Source organism: Natrix helvetica (assembly GCF_964273705.1).
Source record: "Natrix helvetica genome assembly, chromosome: 1".
NCBI lineage: Eukaryota > Metazoa > Chordata > Lepidosauria > Squamata > Natricidae > Natrix > Natrix helvetica.
The window spans coordinates 335422532-335441826 of NC_138548.1; the positions used below are offsets into that span (position 1 = coordinate 335422532).

Genomic DNA, 19295 nt, shown 5'->3' on the forward strand with positions numbered 1-19295 from the left:
TATCTTTTCTTTTATGTACACTGAGAGCATGTGCACCAAGACAAATTCCTTGTGTGTCCAATCACACTTGGCCAATAAGGAATTCTATCCTATCCTATCCTATCCTATCCTATCCTATCCTATCCTATCCTATCCTATCCTACCCTAACCTAACCTACCCTACCCTACCCTACCCTATCCTATTTTATTCTATATCCAGATCCCAACAATCTTCAGGCACTGCAACATAATCTTGAAAGTGTCACTAGGTTGGCTTGGGGTCAAGATACACAATGTTTTGCATATTGATGATACCCAGCTCCATGCTTTCTGGTGACCTCATCCAACAGCTTCACCAAATGTGTGAACCTGTAATTTTTTTCCTCTTTGATGTTTTAAAGACACATAGGAATACCAATCTGAGATATAAGATCCTTGTTATTTTGTGTCAATCAAAAGACATCTTCCCAGTTACGTCTCTCCAGAATACTATGATCAACCTGTGACATGACAGTATGCATATGCTATCAATGGCAAACGTTCGGCTTCTAAGGTCATGGTCTAAGATATCTACATGATTATGGATTTCTGGCCTAAGTTGGTTTGTATCTCAAGAGTCTCCTGAACCCCAAGACAGGCGGCCAATAAACTTGATGAAATAAAATCAAATTTCACAGTGACGTGTTGGAAACAAAAATACCTCAAATAAGGATTACATGTAAAGAGTTGTGGACGGCACAGTAGGTGTGCTGCTATAATGACACTGCCAGTTATCCAGCCAGCCGGTTCTCATAGTCACTGAATGAAATCCAATTCTGGTGATAGGCTGCATCAACAGAAGTATAGTTTACAAATTTTAGAAGCAATTTTGTGGTGCATTGATCATGCTGCCTCTCCAATCTTGTATCCAATTTGGAGTACCACATTCCAAATTGGATACAAGATTGCAGCGATCATTAGAGTTGCAACAAAGTTCTATAAAGCAAAATGGAAAGAGGTGGGCATGTTTAGCCTTCTGAAGAGAAGATGGGATGTGTGATAGGATAATAATGTTCACAATTTCTAAAAGGATGGCACACAAAGGATAAGACCTCTGCTGTTTCAGAGTGCAGAACTGTAATTTTCTAACTAATATTCCAAATAATAACCATGAAGAACTGAAATGAAATAAAAGACTCAGATCCTTTGTCTCTAAAATGATCAGGTATTCCAAGAGGAAAATAAGACCTCGGTTAGTACAATAACACCAACTTTCAATTAAAAAAGAAAACAAGGAAAATTGCCCTTTAATATTAATCACTACAATCATCATCCTCTTTTAACGATCCCGTAGCCCCTTGCAAGGTGAAGTCTGAGCAACTGAATGCAGCTGAGCGTTTACTGGCCGGATGCCCTTCCTGTGGCCAATGTGGAGTTTTATTCAGCAGATATAGTCTCAATGTGCCCAGAGAGAGAAATATCTGCCTCTATCTAGGAGTGAACTCACAGCCTCCTGATTGTGAGGTGAGAGCTCCACCTCTAGGCCACCGCACCACCCTTAATCATTACAATGGTGTGTAAGTATAACCCAATGTTAGTCATTTGAAGCATTTGGGGGTCACATGATTGCCAGCTGGATTCCGACAAGCAACGTCAATGGGGGATATCATATTCACTTAGTGACAGTGGGTTTCATTGAACCACTATGGTTTTCTTAACAACCGTGGCAAAAAGGGTCATAAAATCAGGCACGACTCACTTAAGAACCCCTTTGCTTAGCAAAGGAAATTCTGGTCCCAATTGCGCTCGTAAGTCGAGGACTAACCTGTATTATCTTGCTTTCTTTTTGTTCAACTATTTAGATTGAAGATAGCATAGAGCATAAATAGTCAAAAGACAAAGAAACAAAGAAGAGCAGGAGAAATTCAGTTATGGGGAAGCATTTCGGGCCATCTTGCTTCTCTTTGTAATTTTTTTATGAACAGTAGATAAATATTTAAAATTAATTGCTGTTTTTTCATTTTACTGGTCATCAATCCAGAATTTTGGTTATAGAATGTTTTCAGGTAAGTTGGGAAACCATCAGTAATACTAGAGACATAACATTTTAATCCCCAAGAAGCATAGATTCTATTGGTGCCTGGATTGGACATTTATTTATTAATCAATTGCTATTAGTTGGATGACTATACAGCTTTTATTTCCCTTTAAGAAATAGGGGTTTAAATGAATTTAGAATCCACCCAGATAATTGTGTATTGGACAGTTGATAATGATTTTAACAATAACAATAAGGCACATATCCATGCACGTATATATCTATCTCCCAGTTATATCCACATAAGAAGTGTTCTTGTTTTCAGTTATGATGGAGTCAGGACTCCTCTTGATGTTCTGCTTCCTTTTGAGAGGCAAAATGTTCACCTCAACTCATCTCCATCACTTTACAAGTTGTCTTTTATGTCACATTTTTGCCTCTGACTTCCTAATTCAAGTCTAAAATAATACAAGTAAAGTAAAATTGTTTAAAAGTTCTAGGTGGCCTTAAAGGGCAACTCTGAGCAGCTCATGAGAATAATAAAACCACAGAACCATAAGAAGAAGAAGAAACCCCATCATTTAAAGGAGATGCTTACTACTGATTTTTCTCAAGGATGAAAAGGAAACCAAAGAAAAATCAGGCTCATTATATAAATCACAGCCTGATGTAATCAGAAATATGAATGTCAATGTGATCCTTCTTAGAATGGATCCTTACGCACTTACCATTTACCTCTGAGTGTCTTGCGATGGCTGCCATTTATCCTCTGGGCTAACAAACATATACCAAATATCAATGACTATTCAGGCACGATATTAAAGAATGAGTGAGAGTTACAAGAAGGAAGTAGTGCAGGGTTTAACTCATAGACTCATCTTCACTTCTTTCTCTGGAAATATTGTGAGATAGCAATATCACATAGCCCTTAGATTTATATAACGCTTCACAGCCCTCTCTAAGTGGTTTACAGAGTCAGCCTATTTATCCCAACAATCTGGGTCCTCATTTTACCCACCTTGGAAGAACGGAAGGCTGAGTCAACTTTGAGCCTGGTGCTTGAGCCTTTGCTTCTGTTTTGAAACTAAAACTAATTTCAGTAGATATTAGTCAAGATATAACAACGGTTAGAATGTTTGAGTATCGTGGCAAACTGCAGTTAAAGGAAATGGCTGCATCAGAGGAGAGGAGAAGATACAAAATATGGCCCACAGAAGCTTGTTCTGGTATTTCTGAGTACAACTCAGCATTTGGATGCAAACATTTTAAAGTTATGTTTTATCCTATTTTTAAAAATAACTCGAAGGCGATGAACATACTTAATGCTCCTTTCTCCTCATCCTCTTTCCCCCACAAGAATAACCTTGTGGCGTGAGTTGAGCTGAGAGAGTAGCTTTGATACCCAAGATGCACCATCTTGTGATTTTTAGCCTGGTGCCTTTAACTACTAAATTTGATCTTAGGGACTGTGTCAGGTATGTGTGAGAAATGATGCAATCAAACCAAAGAGGAAGCAGAAACCTGAACCCTAATCAACATTTTCCTTAACATTCACCTATATTGTTTATTTCTCATTTTGTCCTAAATACCTTCTCCTGACCTTTTCCAGTCTTAAAATCATCATATTTAGTTTCAGTTAACTTAGTAAAAATCCATGGTAGTTGAGTAGGAAGTGTGTATGTGGGTGTGATGATGCATTTGTGTTTTGTAGCCATGGGAGACTCTCCTGCTATTTCTGTTAATGGAAACTCAGTAAGGGGGTAATAGTCCTGTTATTAGATTTATTCTATATATTTTAAAATGCTCTTTTTTTAAAGTGACGGTTACCAATGTTATAATACAGTCAGTACTTCTTGCATTGTTTGGTGATGCAGTCATAGATCAATTGCAAATAACTAAAAAGCTATCTCACCTGGGATTTATTCTGGAGTAAACCACTTATGAATGTTGTTGGAGATCAGTGGTTCTTAACCTTTTCTTCACCATGGACCCCTTTAAGTAGCTTTTGTGGCCACGGACAGTGGGCACAGACCACCAAAACGTAAGATTTAAATCATAACATTTCTTCAAGCCTTCACAAGCCCCTTGTGATGACATCGTGGCCCCGCAGGGGTCCACGGACCACACGATAAGAGTGACTGTTGTATATAATGTCATCTTATGAAATGAAAGCCGACATAGTTTACAGTGATCCTAGATATCTTGGACCACCCAATTACATGCAGCATTAAAATGAATTTTTCTCTATCTTTATGTTCTCCCAAACTGTTAAGCCCCAGCTCCAGTAACCCACCAACTGTTACTCAGCAATGATGGAAGCTAAAGCCTAACAGATCCAAGAAGCAAGATTTGGAATTACTGGTCCAGGGTCTCAGGTAATGGAGGACTTCCTTAGATATTCCTTGATGCTGGAGTCATCTACATACAAAGGCGATGGCTTTTCCATGTATCATTTTCATGACATAAAATTGTTGAGCTGTACATAAATAGCTGATTGTCAAAGGTTTTCTTTTTTTTTTTTTCTCATGACAAAATAGGAAATAGCCTGGAGAGAATAAAGTGACTAAAACATTTACCATCGTATAATCGAGATTATTTAGAAAGGCTCACCTCCAGTAAACTAGCACAGCAATAAGAAGGATTAGGCACACAAATGTCAAGGCTGAGACCACAATGAGAGGAATGATCCATTCCATTTTGCCACGAGTGGGTCTGTTGGTCATGCTGGAAATATTCTTGTCTGCTGTACAATAAAGCAAAGAGCAACAACAAAATAGGTCATTATGAAGAAACTGTGATAAGTAAACAACACTAACGTTTTGCCATTCTATACACAGCCCAGAAGAGAAGCTGAGCTGGGTGTGGAGTGCAGCCCAGTAAGGCTGGGATCCATTCAGTGAAGAATTCCCACAGATTTATGGCTTGTACATTTCCTTCTGGCTGAGGATACATCCTTAAACCAACATAGGCAAATTAGAGGATAGATTACTTTTAAAACATCTACTTTGTCCTACAGATCAAAGAGAGATGTTCAGAGGAGTGTTTGGTAAAATCTGGAAATTATGGTGAACACAAACTTTCAAGGACAACTTCACTGGAAAACAGGCAGAGGTGTTATGAGGTGTTACCCGTTTTGCTTCTTAAAACTTCTCCACAATGAAGAAACTGTCCCTGGTCTGGATGTTTTTGAAGGCCTGCTCCAAAGGGGCTTCTTCAACATTTTACAAGTGGGAAGGATCTGATTCACTGGAGGCAACATTTGACCAACAGGAAGGCACTGCCTGCCAATGACTCATTTCCATAGTTCTTGGCATGGATAAAAATGCAACACTGTTTAAACACAATTGGAATGTCTTAGATTTGTTAGAAGCACTGAAGCCATCATTTTGTGCTTAAACAAGCAAGCGAGCAAGCAAGCAAGCAAACAAACAGGTACTCCTTGACTCACAACTACAATTTGGACTGGAATTTCTGTTATAAGTCAAAGCAATTGTAAAACAAGCCAACAGGTGAATGCATCTGATTTTACAACCATTTTATTACAGTTGGGTGATCTTGGGTTAGTCCTTCTCTTTCAGCCTTAGACAGGAGGTAAGGACAAGCCACATCTGGAAATATTGCCAAGAAAACTGCAAGAACTAGGAGAAAAGTCTATAGTATTTATCAATGGGCTTTCTCCTCCAGCCTCATTTGATGAATTAGTTTAACAGCCACAAATGTACTGCTTAATATCTTGGTGTTTTTGGCCAATAAGGCACCTCTTTAAGGATAAGAAACTGTTGTGGTCCTCCTGCAGAGCTGGCAGCAGAGTCGGACAGCAAGGAGGTTGGGGAGGAACATGGGCCAGTCCTGGAGTATGGGGAAGGCTCAGACGAGGTCTCTGCATCAGAGGCAGAGATGGGGCCAGGACCATCTGAGAGTTATATGCTCCCTCCGGAGCCTCCAGAGTCGGACAGCAGGGAGGCAGAGGAACAGGCTCCCCTTGTTCCCAGTGCATGCATGCACAGAGCTGCCATAAGGCAAGAACAATTAAGACAGAAGGGACGACTTGGGTGTAAGGCTTGGAGGTGATTGGCCCCTCCCATAGGACATAAAGGAGGAGCAAAGGCACATGAGCCATTGCAGAAAGCAACATGGTTCATACTGGTCAGTTTACCTTCTGAAGCTCCATTTTGACTCTTTGCTCCATGTGGCCCTGCCCAAGCTAATTGCCAATTAAGTCTTTGGCAGCGTTTCAAGGAAGATAAAGGTGGGTGCTTATCAGCCTTATCCCAAAGGACTTTGGCAACCTACTGTAGGACTCTTTCCAACTATTTGGGACTCATTATGGGCTGCGAATGAACATAATTCACAGCCTTTGAAATAAAAAGAGGGTTTTTGGGACTAAGCATGTGCTTTTTACTGTATCAGGCCTAGGTCAGAACAGAAACTTTATATGTTTGTGTGTGTGTGTGTGTGTGTGCGTGCGTGCGCGTATATATATATATATATATATATATATATATATATATATATGTGTGTGTGTGTGTGTGTGTGTGTGTGTGTGTGTGTGTGTGTGTGTGTGTATTTATGCATATATAAGACCAGTTTACCTTCCACTTTAAATCTTAATAAATATGCATCACACTGAATGTAAATATGACATTCAGTGATTTGCAATTTTTATCTTGTGAAATTGATATCACAGGGAACATGGACAGGACATAAATGAATTTACAAGATACAGCATTAATAATTTCAGCTGGGGCACCTGATGCAAAAATACAGTCTCCTGCCCACATTTGCCAGCAAGTTGATCAAGTGATCTGGTTTTTTTAAACCAACCAAACTCGGTTCCAGGACAAACCCTCTTTTCACTCCACTAGATGGTTCAAAAGAAGGACATAATAAAGAAATAATAAGAGGAAAGTATGAGGAACAATGAGAAGAACAGCAATATCCACAGCAATCACTTTTGCAAATCCTCTACGTCTCTTCATTAGTATGTCAGTAAAGTAAATGTGAAGACTAAATAATAATAATAATAATAACAACAACAACAATAATAATAGTCAGTGCATAATAATTATAAATAATAAATAATTATAATTATACATAATAAACTAATTTCACAAACTGAGATGCAGAACCCCCAAATCAAGTTTCATTTTACCTGGAGAATCAATTAGGCACAAGAGCACATTTTTATGCTAGAAGTAATTGCTATAATGCAACACATGTAAAATATGCCTCTTTGTACCCATGGGAATGCATATGATATAGAATCACAAGCCATGGGCTCAGCTGGACTTTACCTTAAACCAAGAGACCCACCTCACTCTCTTAAATTTATACAGCTTTACCCACATATAAAACTTTATTGAAACATTAGTTAATTGTATTGTGAAATCTTATCCCATGACTGCTTGTGATTTTCGATTTTGTTTTCAAACACAGAAAATCTTAGCAGAGAAATATAGTTGTTCATTTATGAAAAGAAGGATATACAGACCAAGCAGAAACAGAAAACAACATTGCAATCTGCTTATTATATATTAATGCTTTTATAATAATAAAAATCATGTAATTGTTACTCAGAGCAGACAATAATTAAAACGAATACAGGTAGTCCTTGACTTACAACAGTGCATTTAGACTCCGTTCAAAGTTAGAACAGCACTGGAAAAAGTGAGTTGTGGCGGTTTTTCACACCTACAGCCATTGCCGCATCCCGCTGGTTATGTGACCAAAAGTCAGCCACTTGATAACTGAGCCATATTTATGACCGTTGCAAGAGTCATGCTGTCACCTTTTGGGACCTTCTGACAAGCAATGGGAAGCTGGATTCACTTTGTAGTCATGTTACCAGCTTAACAACGGCAATGATTCACTTAACAACCGTGGCAAGAAAGATCATAAAATGGGACAAAACTCCCTTAATAAATGTCTCACTTAGCAACATAAATTTTGGGCTCCATGGCGGTCGTAAGTTGAAGACTACCTGTGCAATATTAAAATCAGTGAAAAGAAAACCTAAGTAGAATAAGCAAATACTAAAAGAAAAAAAAACACCACCAACTCTGAAAGTAAATAACATATTCAGTTAAAAATTACAAAGCTTTGTGAAGTCAGATGATTTTGAGTGAATGATTTGGTAAGAAACATCAGGGAGAATGTTAGTCAGCTTTGCAAGAGAGGTTTGGAAAAAGAATGTGATTATGAGTAAATACACAGCAGAGTCTTCATGGCCACAATCTTTGCCAAGCAAGACTGTGGTTTTAGTGTCTCCTGGCCAATGGAAGGAAGTGTACCTATTAGGGCCTGTTATCCAAAGGTCATAGGCTAGGTGGAAAGAAAAGACAGTGCTAGGAGATTATCAATTGTCGGCAACACAAAAAGAGCATAGGATGTAAGTAACTTTATCATCGTCCTTATTATTGTCATCCAGGTCGAAATTAAATGCAATGTTAAGTATTTCTTATTAGGACCTTATTAGAAGGTCCTTAAAATAAAAATACAATACAATACAATAGTAGAGTTGGAAGGGACCTTGGAGGTCTTCTAGTCCAACCCCCTGCCTAGGCAGGAAACCCTATACCGTTTCAGACAAATGGCTATCCAACATCTTCTTAAAGACTTCCAGTGTTGGGGCATTCACAACTTCTGGAGGCAAGCTGTTCCACTGATCAATTGTTCTAACTGTCAGGAAATTTCTCCTCAGTTCTAAGTTGCTACTCTCCTTGATTAGTTTCCACCCATTGCTTCTTGTTCTACCCTCAGGTGCCTCTGAAAATAGTTTGACTCCCTCTTCTTTGTGGCAACCCCTGAGATATTGGAACCCTGCTATCATGTCTCCCCTAGTCCTTCTTTCTATTAAACTAGACATACCCAGTTCCTGCAACTGTTCTTCATATGTTTTGGTCTCCAGTACCCTAATCATCTTTGTTGCTCTTCTCTGCACTCTTTCTAGAGTCTCCACATCTTTTCTACATCGTGGTGACCAAAACTGAATGCATTATTCCAAGTGTGGCCTTACCAAGGCATTATAAAGTGGTATTAACACTTCACGTGATCTTGATTCTATCCCTCTGTTTATGTAGCCTAGGACTGTGTTGGCTTTTTTGGCAGCTGCTGCACACTGCTGGCTCATATTTAAATGGTTGTCCACTAGGATTCCAAGATCTCTCTCACAGTTACTACTGTTGAGCAAGGTACCACCTATACTGTACCTGCACATTTCGTTTTTCTTGCCTAATCGTAGGACCTTACTCTGGTAACGATTACTCTGGTAAAGTTAAAATCAAAGTAAATATTGAACATAGTCATATAAACAATGAATTTGGAAGAGAGGATGATTTTCATAAATAGTTCAGATTAAAACAGTTGTGCTAGTAAAGAGTTTACTTTATGACACCAGCCCAGAAACCTGATTTTTGTATTAATTACATTGTCGGCAATATAATTTCAAACAGAATCCACATATTTCCTGCTATAAACATGCCCTAAGTTTAAAAAGTTGGCTAATAAAGCAATACAAAATATGCAGCAGAATAGGATTTGATGAGAGGATGACTAGAATATGGAAGAGACAAATGAAGGAGATATTAGCCATTAGCAGACAATACCTAATAATGGAGGATGTGATGTCTTAAAAAGCCCTGCAGATTAAAAGATTAAGTAATGTTTTATTAATGGTAGTCAAACCATTGTGAAGGGTCTTCCAAATATCATTACTGTGATCTTTACCTTTATTCCTATAATTCAAGTTAGCTCACAATTTGTTCACTTTATAATTACATTAGTCATTCCCAAAGGTCGGTTTATCATCTGTAGCACAGACTGGTGTTTGTAATATGCTCTGTTTATTTGCACAGACTAAAGACAACATCTGGTCCAAAGCAATACAAGTTGAAACCTTAATTACTGATAATTTTCTTAAATGTGCCAGCAGGTAAAAATATGAAAACACCTTAAGGAAGTGTAGACCAGAAATATAATACACTCCAAATGTTTTGCTGTACATTCTCTTATTATTAGCTGCAATGTCTGAGATCAAGGTGACTTGATTCTAAAATGCCTAGAAGATATCAGACGTGAGTAAGTTTATATTCTTTAGTCACATAAATTTATTTATTAAATTTCTATACTGCCCATTCCACCTAAGTGAATCTGGGTGGTTTACATCATCATTTTGATTAAAGCTATAAGTAATTAAGGCACTGAGTAGTTTTTAAAAAGTATGATTTTATGAATGTATGATAAATCTTTTATGGTTTTTGAATTATAAAAATGCAGCAGCATTGCTATTCAAGCTTGAAATCTGAAATGTTCCAAATGTCTTAATGTGATAAATACATTCATTCCTTCATTTCACTCAGTAGAATGAAATGAGTAGGAGAACAGTGTTAGAAATTCATGACCCACTCGATATTTTTCTACCTTCTGCTAAACAGCTGAGTTTAAATGATTAAGAATGAATAAAGTCTCTACATTTAGAAAATAGCTTTAGAATATTCCATATGATGGAAACAAAATACTAAGTTTAGGGGACTCTCAATTTATTCAATTTATTTATTTGTATGTATGCATGTGATCTAAATCCCTGGATTCATTTTAGGTGGCAACAAAGAGCTATATGAATAGCTAAGACTTACTTACTTATTTACAGAAAATGTTTGTATCCTAACATTTTCATAAACTCTAGGTAGTTAATAACAATAAATAATTTAAAACAATAAATGAAAAACCCTTCCTTAAACCTGGTGTAAAACAATTAAAATATCTCCATGCCCAAAATTTCAATCCACAAATGTTTGCTGAAAATCCCAGTTTTGATGGACATTTAGAAGTCAGACAAAGACCACTTTTTAAGACACACGGTTCTAGGGGGAAGAGACTAGTTCTGAAAAAGTCTGGTTTTGGCTCTCTTTCACAAGCTCTGTAGAGGTGATCACAACGTCTCTTCTGAATTCAATGAACACGAAAAACCGATTCTATTTGGAGAATATTCTGCAGGTAAGCTGGGCCCAAACCATATAAGGCTTTAGGGTTATCTTGAAATTTCCTCAGAAAATCACTAGCAACCAATGTAAAGCTACATAATATGGTTGCCATTCTGCTGCAGGCTTCTCCCATCAGCACCATGTCTTTGATCATACTCAAAGCAGCCCTGAGTAGAGTTCAGTGCAACAGTCCTAATCTGTAATAGTGTGAGTAACTTTTACTAGAACCTCCCAGTCTAACAGAGCACAGCTGGTAGACCAGCCAGAGTAAGGCAAAAGCTGTCCAGGCTTCAGACTTTACCTCAGGGGTGTCAAACTTGTAGCCCGCGGGCCGGATGCGTCACGGGTTGGCCACACCCACCCTTGGTTTAGCAAAGGGGGGGAAGGTCACGATAAGTCATGTGATGATAACATGTTGCCCCATGTTTGATACCCCTGCCAATCGAATAGAGTCTGTAAATCCAAGAAATCCCCAAATTGCAGATCTGCTTTCAGGGGGAATGATCCTCTACTAAGGATCTGTACAAAGGACTCCAAATGTTTCCTTGACAGTAGCAACTCCATGTTCCTGGGATTCAATTTTAACTAGATTTGTTCCATGTGTCTCCTTACTGCCTTGGGACATCAAGTAAGGACCTTGCTGCATTGTCTGTCTGATCTGGATTGGCGATATATAGCTGATTATCTTTAATATTGATGACTCGAAACCCATTCATTACTTGCCCCAGTAGATTCATATTAATGTTAAAAATGGGGGAAAGAGTTAAACTCTATGGCATCATATATAGTAGTGGTCAAGAGTCTGAAAACTCATTGTCTAATAAACCCAGTGAAAGACTGGAACCACTACAATGGCCCATCATCTACACCTCCCAGTGGGAGATTAGGGGCAATGATATCAAACATCACTGATAGCTCTAATAGGAGCAGAAAAGCTGCATTTCCTCTATTCAATGCTGAATGAAAAGGAATAAAATAGCCTCCATCTCAGGTAGTCCAACCATTTCTTCCATTATCTTTCCTTAAAAAAGAGAAGATGGAATAATGTAATAGTGTATAATGTCAAATCAAGAGATGGCTTCTTTAGATGAGAGAAACGCCACTGCCTCCCTGTTTTCAGAGGCTGTTAACAGATGTTTTCATTGTTCTTTAAAGTGACAGCCAACCAATGTGAGGCCTACTGCCATTTCCATGTGTCTTATCCTTCCAAACGTCAGGAAAGTATGTACATGTGTGTGGAGTGGAGTTTTCCTTTGCACTTGGATGGGGAGTTCCTGGCTTATAGGTCTCAGCTGTGAGAGCTTCATCTTTGAGAAGAGTGGAGAACAGTTGCCTAAGTTGCTTGCTGGCATTCCAGATGGAGCATCCCCAAATAGGTATATATTTCTATCCCTATCTGGCTATACATACACACACCATAAACATGCATCTTGAAAGAAAGTCAGAGACATTTACATTGGTGGGCATGGGTGTGTCAAGACTGACACCCACTTTCATCTACATTCTGCTTTGCTCACAGCCTGGCAATGAAAGGGAGGGGGTGGAATGGAATATCAGTGAAAGGGTTGGGGGAATGGCATCCAAGCATCCCTCAGTTCCCCTGAGACATTGCTTCCATTTCAAGGACACACCGAGGAGGTGTCCCAGTGTGGCTGGCAGGTTCACCATAACAAAATGAGCAGAAGTGATCAGTGGACGTAATGGACTGTGGCTGGCCAGTAGGGAAAGGGGGAATGAACTATGTTTGCTTTTGAGTGGGAAACCCAGAGCTGGTTTTGCTTCTTCTGGGCCAATGTGGTTTATTCAGTAAAGTTTATACTCTTGGTAAAAATAATGTCCCAGGAGTTTCTTTTTCCGGATTCTCCAACTGGACAGTTGACAGGGTGACAATTGTTTTGCTTTGTTTTTAAATCTGAAGTATTTTAGAAAGCATAGCAAAGTGCATTAAAAGATTCTTGGAGAAGTTGCTCCCAACATGGGTCCATCACAGGCAAACCTCTAAAAAAGCAGCCTGTTGTAGATTGTTTTTAAAAAATGTGTAAAATATATAGAAAAGCTTGCATGTTTCTACCTCTCTGCCTACCAACAACTTTGCACAGCAATAAAAGCTTATCCCTTTTATTTTTCAATTTTTAAATAAAGGCAATTCAGAAGCAAAAACATCCTGTATGTTTTTTTTTGTAAACTTGCCCATTTTTTAAAGGGTGAGGAAACTAGAGTTTTGCTAAGGAATGCAAACACTTTTTGATGGCATATGTCACTGCTACATTAATTCAGTTTGCCTTTTGCTGGCTTGGAATTCATCCCAGGAAAAGAATGGAGGAGAATGAATATACGTTTGTGTGTATGTGTAGGCACACAAACACATGCACACAGAGAGACAGAGTTTACGTCTCAAGAGCATTCTACCTAGCATAACCAGAAACAGAATAACAGAGTTGGAAGGGACCTTGGCGGTCTTCTAGTCCAACCCCCTGCTTGCCCTCCAACACTGGCAACTGTTTGTCAGCCAAGTGAAATTAATAAACTTTTTGATGGCAATTAGATGCTTAAAAAAACTGGATTCAATAGTTTTCACCAACTTGGATCCAAGATCATTAAAGATCCCCTAGCGTTATAAACAAAGATTAAAAAGAGATTAGCTAATCTAACCCTCACAGAGTCAAACATGAATTTATTCCCCATCCATATTGGCCCCTAGGAGAGCACTTGTTCAATGCAGAAAACCACAATGAAAATATTTCCTTGAATAAAAACTTCCCTCGATTATACCTGGTTACCCCAAAACTGAAGGGGAGTAAATAAACTTAATTCAATGGGAATACAGACAGAGAAAAGGCATGAAACGAGAGATTGCTAGGATCCAAAATACACCAAAGTATATACCCCATTTCTCCTCCCCCCCAGAGAACCCTCATCAAATATGATATTCTGTCTCCTAATTAATAAACAGTGAAATGGAAACAGCTCAAAATCCGGTGGCTTCCATCGCAGCAGAAACCATTCAATTTAATCTGGGACATTTTAAAGTTAATACTACTCTACTACTATAGTATTATGCTGCAGTATGTCATAACAATTCTGTAATATGAAAGGAAGCCATAAAATAAGCTATTGCTTATTGAGTATGGCTCTCGTTTCCCTGTACACCTTAGTATGTTTTTCCTTTTTCGACTGGCATCCCATTTTCCCCCTTTGTAGTGTCATATTATGTGTACACAGTCTGCCAGCAAAATCTGGTCTGATTCTTTTGTTTACCTACATGCAAACTGGCATCTACAAGCTGCACTGCAAAAATATTCAAGAATGACAAGAAATTATAACTTAATAAATCTTGCCACATATGGAGGGAGAGGGGGACCCCTTCCGTGCACAGATGCTTAATTATCCTAATGAGGTTATCTCCAAAGTTTTTTGCACAAACTCCAGCTTATTTGAAATACCGTACTGCAGTATTTTAAATACTACGCTGACATCTGAATAGGCTAGATCCCTGATGGCGAACCTTTTAGACACCGAGCGCCTAAACTGCTCACACACACACGGCCAAACTGAAAGGTGTGCCCATGCATGCGTGGACATATGTGAATGCACGCATGCACGAATGTGCATGTGTGCATCTTTGGGCATGGGCACATGCAGAGCAGAGACCTGAAGAGCAGCTGGCCAACAGGAGGTGGGGCATCCCAACACTGGCAGTGGGGCAAGAGGTGAGATCTTTTTCTTTTGTGAGCTTCTGTTTCGTCGTTTGTAGGGAAACAGAAGCTCACAAAATAAACGCCACCGAGATTTATTACTTAAAATAATAAAAGATGGGATATAAATAAATAAAACAAAAATAAGAGTGATAAGACAGTGATAGTTTTTCACAAGGGCAACCAGGCTGCAAAGGTTTAAAATACACTGTATTAACTCAATAGATAGATGAGGTTTTCACCAGATTCCTGTGCTAATGTGGACGCTACATTTTTCTGTGTGCCTCCCCCATTCCCATCTTCTTTCTTTTGGGAGGATATCATCTTAAACTCAGGATAGTAAATATGCCAGTGACTATAATGTGCCTAACCTGTAATTATTATTTAGCACTAAGGCCCTACTCAAAATGTATGAATCTCATTTTCAACCATTCCAAAACAGGACCGCCCAAACTCTTCAACACATCAACTCCTTCATGAAATTTCAGATACAAATGAAGGGGAATTTCAGATAGTTCATTACTCCACCAAACATTTATTATATGAAAATAATTTAACACATACTCTTTTAACTAATACTAATAAGAACAACATCATTGACCCCCTTAGGATAGTCCTACTGACTCTGGAGGGTCACCATTGACACACTTTGGAGAAACCTGATCTAAAATGTCATCAAATGGCTTGTATTTTTCCAGCTAGAAGCAGAAACTCGAACAAAGAGGGGGAGGAGGGGGCAGCAATTAGTTCATTAAAAAACAATCTGCTCTGCCCTCTGCAGGTTCATTAACGGTGATGCAAATTTTGCTTATATTTGTTACAATTTGCATGCAGAGTGACAAAGAATGGGTCGTAAATTGAGCGCACGCATACTTTTTGTCAACCCTGAAGTGAACCTGTCTGAAGCCATCTTGGAGGCTTCAGAGTTGCCACACAACGGTGGGAGGGCGGGGGATAGTTAGATGGGGTTTTGTAGGCTAAACAATAAGATTTTCCTGTGGGAACCAAGGACATTCCCACAGGTGGCTGGTCAGAGGAGGATTGAGTAACCTAGCAACTGGCCAGCACCTGGATTGGACAGCGTGACCAGTGACTTGGGGGGAAAAGGGAAACTTTTACTTTTAATCAGGTGAAAATTCAGAGTCAGCTTTCACCAGTTGTGCCAATAAACTCTTCTTTGAGGACCCTGTCTGCCTCAGAGGTGTGTTTTCTATGGGTGCATTACATGGAATGCTGACACTTCTTTCATATATTCTGGCTTGATGCCATTTCGTCCATAAATCCTCAAAGTATGCCTTTAGTTAATTATTACTAGGAATTGAGCATGCTCTGCTCTACAGAATCAAAACTATACAATTTTTTTTTTCCTGGAATCATGTATTCACTAACCCTATCCGCCTTTGGCTTTTAATAATTAGCCAAGCATTCTAAACTATTTGCTAGATTGACCAAATTATTTGATTTTATCTGGAGTTAAAGGGATGCGTGCGTCTTTGAGCAAGATTCAGAAGAAGGTGCTTGGATGCCAGAGTCCACAGGTCATTTTCATACCCAATGCTTTTAGAAGAATATCTGGTCTCCTTGATTTGCCCTTCTTCAAATCCATGAACATCCTTCAAAATCTAATTTGAAAAGCAAAGGTTTCTTTACAATTCCTCACCCAAGAAGAATAGCTCAAGTGTTGGACCTCTTTTCAATACAGTTCCTTGTTTAGTTGAATGTTAAGAACTTGTTTATTCTTCAGGATCCAATCTGGGGCATTCACCCAGACCAGAGGTTCTGACTCGTGATGGAGCCCATTTTCAGGGAACTTCTCTGTACTGGAATGTATGCTCATTTATTTGATCTTCCATGAATGTGCCTGCCTCTTCCAATGTGGTGGTCCAATAATCTTCCTGTTTATTTGTAAGTCTTCCCTCTTTTAATTATAAGTTTTTCATTTATTCTAATCTAGCTATGCTTCAACATCTCCTTTAATATGCACTCACAGTTTACCAGTCTACTTGTCCATCTAATTGTAGGGAAAAAATGGCAGAATCTTGGGGAGGCGTCAAAAGAGGAATCAGTCTAGAGTCTCTATGTAGCCACAAACAGACTATGTTCAACCCATCTTGAATTCCATTGACCCTTATCTAATGCCAAGATAATACCAACCATCAGCTGAGCTGTGCATAAGCATGATTAGTAATAAATCAGTTTAATCAGAACTTCATGTGTGATCCTGATCTTTCACGCTGGACAAATTTGGATTCTATTATTCACAGCATGGTCTTTATTTCTTTAGTGTCAGATTTTTGGGGACAACTGTACTATTGTTCAATTTTTAAATATTATTATTTTCTTAAATGCAATACGTTATCCATTGTTATTCTAAATGCTTAAGACTATTAATTGGTAATAAGAGAAATTCCTAAAATACAGGCTGTTTTGTGAAAAGAATATTTGCATCCTATAGAAATAACACATATTTATGACACAATACATTTAAGAGGAAACCTGAAATGAGAAAAGGCTTAAGCCACATAAATAACTGATTAGGAGAAACTGAAGAAGTATATACAAAGCTTCAGAGTTTTCTGACCAGTAAATAAGTAGGTGCAACTTTTATTATTATTACTCTTTATCTTGGATCAGATAATAAACGAAATAAAAATGAACTATTTGGAACACAGTATGGAAATTAGCTTCTATTACAAAATATATGAACCCTCTGATTTGATAACAGTTGAAAAGCACTGTGTTAGTTTTGTTAATTGTGTTTTAATGATTTGAAAACAACCCAACCCACTTCCACAAAAACAACTCACCTGGGTAAATGGTAATAAATCTGTTATCTTTTGGTAAAGATGTTGATGCTGTTTCTGATCTTCTTGGAATCTCACCAGTGTATTGTTCATGAATGAATAGTGTCGGCACTTGGGTGGATCTGACTGTATTGAACGCAGTGTCTATTCCTGTAACTCCTCCTCCGCTTTCAGGAGTCCTACCTGTTGGTACAATATTTTGGCTTTGCTCATGATCAGATATAGTTTCATTTCCTCCCTCCTCCATAGTTCTGTTGGGAGAAAGAGTGGTGTTTGCAACTTCACTGTTATCCTGTGTTTCAGCAGCTTCGGTCACCCCACTTTTCTCTTTTTTCTCGGAATCCTTTTCTCTCTCTTCTTCATGCTCTCTTTCGCCATCCTCGCTTTCACTTTTTTCATCTTTCTCTCCATCCTCAGCTCCTTCATTGTCTTTTGGGAGAGCAGAATCGCTGTCTGGTGCTGGAGAAGACAATGCCTCGGTGGTAGCCACCACTGGCCTGGCCGACTGTTTATTAGTCGAGGCAGAGGTCGGGAGCCGGGTTGGCCACACCGTACTAGGGAAAGAAGAAATACCACTGCTACTAAATCCTAGACCGGCCAGTAAGGTGCTAGTGACCACGGAAGCCACTGTAGCCTGGCTCCCGCTAGAGGAGGGCCCCATCCCCGTTGCCATGGAGACAAAAGAAAAGGGGAGGCCTGAGGAAGTCCAAGTAGAAGACCCAGAGCTGATGGGAGCCATGTCGGCTGAAGGTGCTGGAGAAGGTGTCGGCTTGAAGAAATCACGAGGGGGAACAAGAGAAGAAAACACAGCAGAAAGAGCATCAGTAGAGGTACCTGACATGCTACCTCGGCTCTTTTTTCCTTTTGTTCTCTTTTTCTTTCCAACCACTCCATTCTGCCCATTATTCTGTTTAAATAAGACAAGTATATTTCAACAGTTATAGTTAAAGCTATCTGGCAGCAAGTCAAAATTTACAAGACAAACAACACAACAAGACATAAAACTGCTTATTATGTTTGAAAGAGGCCCTTCTGCTGTCCAATTACAGATACAATTACTTTAATCTAGAAGATTAAGAACACCATCCAAAGCATATTTACTTCAAGGGAAGACCCGCTACATTCACTGGTTGACCTCTAGGGAAATAAAGCCAGAATTGCAGTCTAAATAAGTCCAAAGAATGTATTTAAGGGAGTCTGTCATTTTAGATTGATTGTACATGAATATCTTTTTGCCAAATCTGAACAACTTTTAAATTACACAAGGTTGCATTATCTTCTATTATAGGATGGTTTCCATTTGTGTTCCATTTTGTAAAATACGTTTATAAAGTATGTGTGGGAGGGATCGATTGTGTTTTTCTCTTTTTCCCGAGCAAGTATTTTTAGGATACAGTAATTGAATAAATGCCTCCTTAAAAGGTATGCAGTTTATAATATTAAGCTTAAGAGTTTTCTTCAAGTTGCTTTGGATCTTCACTGATCTCACCCTAATATTTTAGTGTATCGTAGCTTTTGGTGTATATTTTGGTGTGTTCATAAGCCCCCAATTAAAGAGGAGTCAAATTATCCATAGGAAGTTGATGCAGCTCCAAAGTAGGAAATGGATTATACTATCAAATTAAGGTTGTGGCGGCATGTTCTCTATTATTATTTTTATTTAATATACTGCAATTCACTGAAAAAACCATGACATTTTAAAAGAATGGCATGTAGACAGGATTTAAAAAAAGAAATAATAGAGAAGGGGGAGGGAGAATAATAAAATTAAGTTTGTTATCGTCAAAATCATTAACATGAACAATAACAGATCTCCAAA

At 38.6% G+C, this 19295-nt stretch overlaps 1 protein-coding gene across 6 annotated transcripts in view; it reads right to left on the minus strand.

The window, feature by feature from the left end:
* PTPRG (protein tyrosine phosphatase receptor type G) overlaps positions 1–19295 on the minus strand; it is a 772027-nt gene that overhangs the window by 85261 nt on the left and 667471 nt on the right. For 3 of the 6 annotated variants that reach the window (XM_081935635.1, XM_081935637.1, XM_081935640.1), the window contains 2 exons: positions 17480–18383; positions 4607–4739 (listed from right to left, as the gene is read on the minus strand). In XM_081935635.1, coding sequence (XP_081791761.1) covers positions 4607–4739; positions 17480–18383 — 1037 coding nt within the window. The remainder of the gene's footprint in view (positions 1–4606; positions 4740–17479; positions 18384–19295) is intronic. The other 3 variants (XM_081935639.1, XM_081935638.1, XM_081935636.1) reach the window with 2 other exon arrangements.